Source organism: Cynara cardunculus (genome assembly GCF_001531365.2).
Source record: "Cynara cardunculus var. scolymus isolate 2C chromosome LG 1, CcrdV1, whole genome shotgun sequence".
NCBI lineage: Eukaryota > Viridiplantae > Streptophyta > Magnoliopsida > Asterales > Asteraceae > Cynara > Cynara cardunculus.
This window is the reverse complement of record NC_037528.1, coordinates 45,944,972-45,951,076: the sequence shown is the minus strand read 5'-3', so window position 1 is coordinate 45,951,076 and position 6,105 is coordinate 45,944,972. Positions and strand designations below refer to the sequence as shown.

The 6,105-nt window shown below is 31.6% G+C and overlaps 1 protein-coding gene across 1 annotated transcript; it reads left to right on the top strand.

The window, feature by feature from the left end:
- Positions 1 to 227: 227 nt before the first annotated feature.
- Positions 228 to 5,435, top strand: LOC112518691 (GDSL esterase/lipase At5g33370-like). Its single transcript, XM_025126477.1, has 5 exons — positions 228 to 489; positions 616 to 743; positions 1,393 to 1,635; positions 2,316 to 2,568; positions 5,019 to 5,435. Exons 1-5 carry the CDS (start codon positions 252 to 254, stop codon positions 5,249 to 5,251), a joined length of 1,095 nt encoding a protein of 364 aa, XP_024982245.1. The 5' UTR covers positions 228 to 251; the 3' UTR covers positions 5,252 to 5,435.
- Positions 5,436 to 6,105: the final 670 nt, after the last annotated feature.

Genomic DNA, 6,105 nt, shown 5'->3' with positions numbered 1-6,105 from the left:
CAATTGCATCACAAATTGCCTAAAAGGTGAAAGCAAGTCCTCAAAGTCCCAAAAGTAACCCTTTTACACATCCACATTTAACCTCACTGGTTTCGATGTCGGCTTTTTTCCCGGTGGTGGTAGGAATCGACCATTTAATTTGTACCATCGTGAACCACCGGTGACCCCTATAAAACCACCCATTGTCGTTCTGTGGTTCCATCCACATTAGTCGAGCAAGTTTGTGTTAAGTTCTTGGTTCGGGTTCATCAATGGACGGTTTGTTTTCTTTAGCTACTATGGTGTTGATGGTGACCGCGTTTGTTAGTGTCCCTCTAGGAGCCGAGGCTCGGGCTTTCTTTGTCTTTGGCGACTCGTTGGTCGACAACGGCAACAATGACTACCTGGTGACCACTGCCAGAGCCGACTCGCCTCCCTATGGCATCGACTTCCCCACTCATCGTCCCACTGGTCGATTCTCGAACGGCTACAACATCCCGGATCTTATCAGTTGCGTTCTTGTTATCGACAACTTTTACCGTATAATTATTTATTTAAACGTTATTATCACAAAGTTGTAAAAATTATTATTTTCATTTTTTATTAAATTAATAATAGTTTTTATTATTTTTAAAGGTGAACACATGGGAATGGAATCCCCATTGCCATACCTGAATCCTTTGCTAAAGGGAGAAACACTTCTTTCTGGTGCCAACTTTGCATCCGCTGGAATTGGAATCCTCAATGACACCGGAATTCAATTTGTATGTACCCTTTTAACTTTTTTTTATTAACTTGTTATGCGAGCCGATTAATTCCAAGACGACCACATGCTTTGTAGATAGCCTGGAGTCACCGCATTTGAACTTCCGTGGCCCCAATGAGATTTTTATTTCTCCTTGAATTTGAACATTGGACCTCCTGGTACTTTTGACTTTTAGAGTCAAGTTCAAACAAATCAGGCACCACCCTTGTGGTTTACCCTTTTAGTTTTTACACGTCTTTAAAAAGATTTGAATATACAACATAACGGTTTAAATATTTGTTTAGAGTAAATTAAACAGATAAAGTCTTGTCTTTTTTTAAGTGGTCAACTGTTCAAATCCACTCAGAACTGTTTAAAAGTTTGTTTAACCGTTAATTTCAGAGTTTTATGAAATTATTCAAGCTGTATGGAAATTGATTTGTTCAACAACTCGACACGACATTATATATAGATGCAAGATGTATAACCGTTATTGCATAATGTATATACATGTTATTGTAGAAGCACGGTTTTAGATTTGGTCGTTTCCTTATCCTAAAATTACCCTTTTCGGATGATGATAAGCGAGCCAACGTTCCATACTTATTTTCCGTTGTATGCATAAATCATGTACATTCATTACTAATAAATGCGTTTCTATTTTACAGTTAAATATAATCCGAATTTGGAAACAAATAGAGTATTTTGAACAATACCAAATCCGACTAGCCAGTATCATCGGACGTGACCGAGCTCGTCAAATAGTCAGTAATGCGATCTCACTCATATCCCTAGGTGGAAACGACTTCGTTAACAACTATTACTTGCTTCCTTTCTCTGCTCGATCTCGCCAGTATGCTTTACCGGATTACGTTCGATATCTAGTTTCCGAATATAGGAACATTCTTTCGGTAATTCTTTCATATTACGCTTATATGTTACAATGCATTCTTACTATATACAATAATTATCATTATTTAAGACAGAACCAGTTCTGAATCAAAATTAAATATTTTTTCTAGTTTTTATATTTTGGTTTGGTTCTAATTCATTCTTGGTCCAAGTCGATGCACACCCATTAAAATCCATGTCACATGCACATATACATATACACATACACATATACATATACACAAGGACTCATTCAAGAGAGAACTGATTAGTTTGTGTATTTGATTAGGCCCCATATATATATATATATATATATATATATATATATGACATGGATTTTAATGGGGTATGGTGAATTACTATGCCATCATGAAGAGGTGTGTGGTAGTTGGTAGGATGGTCTAGAATTGGTTCCATTTCTTCATGTGCATATTTAATGCTTTTCAACATATATGAATTATGAATGATCCTTCCTTTTACACACCATTACTTGCATTTCAATAAATCATTAAATATCAATCATTTTTATTTATTTAAATATCTTTAATTAAAAATATCTTCTATTTAAATATCTCTTATCAAATATCATACGTAATAAAGATTAGAAGGTAATTCTGTAAGGATTTTCAGAAAGTTTATAAACTTAACTTTAAATAAATATGTTCTGTCTAATTGTATTTAATTGTTTTTATGAACACAGACAATGTACGATGTCGGAGTGCGGAGGATGTTGGTGATGGGCACGGGGCCTATGGGATGCGTGCCATCGGAGTTGGCTCAACGGAGTCGAGCTGGGGAATGCTCTGCGGAGTTGCAAAGGGCATCTGATTTGTACAATCCTCAACTTAATACTATGTTGAATCAACTAAATGAAGAAAAAGGCAGCCAAGTTTTCGTGGCTGCTAATTCGATGAAAATGCATATGGATTACATATCAAATCCTCAGGCTTACGGTACACAATTCTTTTATCCCTCTAATCACGGTTTTGTTAACTCGTAAAATGCAATTTTATCGATGATAATATTGATCAGTATATTTCACTTAACATCTATTAAGTTCACCTTAATTTTAATAAAAGAATATACTATGACTAATTTCGTGAGAAGAGACCTCATTTTTCATTATTTTTTTATTTTTTTTATAATTATGAGAGGTTGATTAGTCATTTTTATTGATGAAATGTGTCAGTTATGGATATTATCATTTTCATTATATTAATTTTAAAGAAATACATGAAACAATTTCATTAAAACATAGAAACAACCATATATGAAACAAATTCATTAAGAAAAGTATTATATGAAACAATTTCATAAGATTAAACAATTTAATTAAATTAAACAATGTAATCGACAAATAAAGATGGTTTACATGGTTTGTACAATATGAGTGGTTTGCATTTGATTGTTCATATAAATATAGCTTAAAAATTTGAGAATTTTGAAATCCGTGAGAATTTATGCCTTAAAGTTTTATTTCACATTATCATTTTCCATCTAAGTAGAAGATTTATTGTATTGACTAACATATATTTTTTTCACAATGTGTTTATTTCATATGTATTCGATTCATTTTATAAAACTCTTCTTGGTATACTTTTTGGTTTCACAAACATGCCAAAAAAGTTCACATTTTGTACCGGATACATGTGAAACAAAACAAATACATGCTAATCAATATATTAAATTCTAGCCATAAATAGAAAAAATCATACAAAATAACACATGATGTATTGTATTGTTAAAAATCTTACAATCTAAAGAGTTTTAAAAAAAACATATATATATATATATATATAAAGCAATTAATATTGAAAAAAGAGCTAGAAGAATAAATGTGTGTTATGGGATCAACATTTGAAAGGATAAATTAAATTTTTTGGTATCTACAATAAAGTGTGAGTTTTTATTTAATTTTTTTTCTTTTTATCCACAAAATTTTGTTCAATTTAAAGGCATGTATTTAGAATTTTGTAAACATATTTAATTTTGTAAATTATGAAATAATTGAATTAAAAATGAATCATAAATCAGTATTTTATATTCGGTTGTAAATTAATTCAATAATTTATGATACGTGGTACCATCAATATTCTATATTCGATTGTGAATAATTTATGGTAGTATCATGACTTGATGATGTACCTTCGTCTTCAAGATATTCTTTAAGAGTGAATTGTTTTTATAAATACTGAATCAGATGTTTTATACGAAAATAGTCGATCAGTATATATAGTTGTCATGATTTCAAATTTTTGTGTACTAGAAATATGAAAATTTACAAATCGTAGCTTCTAGGTTAAGGAATATATCGGTAGTACATGAAAATTTTCAGATACTTTTTCACGTATGTGGGTTGTTTTAGCATCAAGTACAGTATCGAGTACAAAGGTTACAAAAATAATTCCTCTCTGAAATGCATTTTAGTATTTCAAGGTGGAAATTTTTGAAATGAACATTGATATCATCGGAAGTTATGAATCATCACTATAACAAAATTGGGTTTATAGGACACATAAAATGTCTGAACGTCCTAATATAATGTTTTACGGGATTTAAGTTATAGGAACAAACAATAAAACATCGTATCTAAAAGTATTACGGTTTGTTTATAGAACGTTTTTAGCGTTTTAACAAGTTTTTTTAAAGTATTTTTAAAATAAAGTGTTATATAACCTATTTTATAGGATAATTTTGAGAAATACTCATACACCCATATTTTTATAAGACATTTGTGTTTATAAAACACTTTTTCAAACAGTGTATTATAATATATTAATAAAACATTTTATTTTATTTTAAAAATGTCCTAAATACTCGTTAAAACATTCGAAAACATCCTATAAACCTGTGACACTTTTGAAATATGATGTGTTATTGTTTTTTTTTTTTTTTTGAAGTATATAATATTTATATACGGCAAATGCAACAAATAAACTCACACACCCTCCTCACCTATGGTGAGGTTTAAACCCATGACCTCCTAGAAGGCCAAGGGCTACAATACCGCTAGGCCAAAGACCCTTTGGTGTGTTATTGTTTGTTTATGTAAACATAAGTCCTATAACACATTCTATCATGGCACTTCAATATTTAAAACTCAATTTTGTTGTATTGCGACATTATAGAATCATAAGACTGGTGCATTTTTGGTAATCCGTTTAATAAATACCTGAATGTGGATTTGAATTGGAAACTTCTATGTTACCTTATTGTTTGGGCATGTGAACTAAAACACAGGTTACCAGGTACCATACATTTATGTTTGTGAATTCTGTTGTAAGTTCAACGTAGGTTGTACGTATGTTATATGATTGTGGGCATCTACATATATGATTCATATACTTCTTAAATACTTCGTATAAACAAAAAGAGAAGTTTAACTAGTTTATCAATCTTGTAGGTTTCATTACATCGAAAGTGGCATGTTGTGGACAAGGACCATACAATGGAATAGGCTTATGCACCCCAATGTCAAACTTATGCTCAAATAGAGATATTTATGCATTTTGGGATGCTTTCCACCCTTCAGAACGGGCCAATAGAATCATTGTGAAGCAAATTATTGGCGGCACTTCCAACTACATGAACCCGATGAATCTCAGCACCATCTTGGCCATCAGTTCTGAGCCTTGATTGAACTGCTAGTTTTCTCTCATGTATTATAGCTTCGTTTATTGAAGGTCATTCTTAGGTTGGATTTTCCATATTGTGTTTGAAGTAAGAGTCATATGCGTTTGATGTTTAAATAAAACTTGTTTTCAGGAATTGTTTAAGGTTTGCTGGTTGAGCGAATAAAGGATTAATGGAATGTTAACAATTTTCTTGACAATATGCTTGTTCCATTTAGTTTCATGAATGAATTATTCGATTAATTAGCATACGATGTGATTAATTTGTAATAGTGATGTAGTTCTTTAAGCCCCAAGTTAGTAGGCATGGTAATGACTGATCTAAGAAGGTAGTATGCAAAAATGTGTGTTATATTGCACCTTAGTGCATGATAATTCTCATTATAAGTGTTATTCACACATCGTTTAATTGTGTATTCACATATCTTTTGTGTGTGCTTCTTTTTCTTTCAGTATGTGTATCCCATGTATGTCTTCGTGTTTCTCCTTTTTATTTATTTATTTTCATTTATAGTTGTTGAGGATAAAAGTTTGTGTTTTGATGGTTGGACATATCGTTTTTGGGTTAAATGTTGGACTGCGGAAAGTGGTCACTTTGTTCGACTATGGTGAGTGACGTAAGTATATCATTTTTTGCATGTATTCTTAAGCTATTTCAGCTGTATTATGGCATTCTTGAAGGTCAAACTCTAGGACCGAGGAAGATAAAGAGAAGATAAAAGATAAATGACAAAATGAAGTAAATTTTATCCATATCTTGGTGCAAGGATTTGTTTACTCAAAAATGCTTACCTAAAAGCTTAGATGATGAACCACAAGGGTTGTGTCTGATTGGTTTGAGCTTGCCTCCAAATGTCA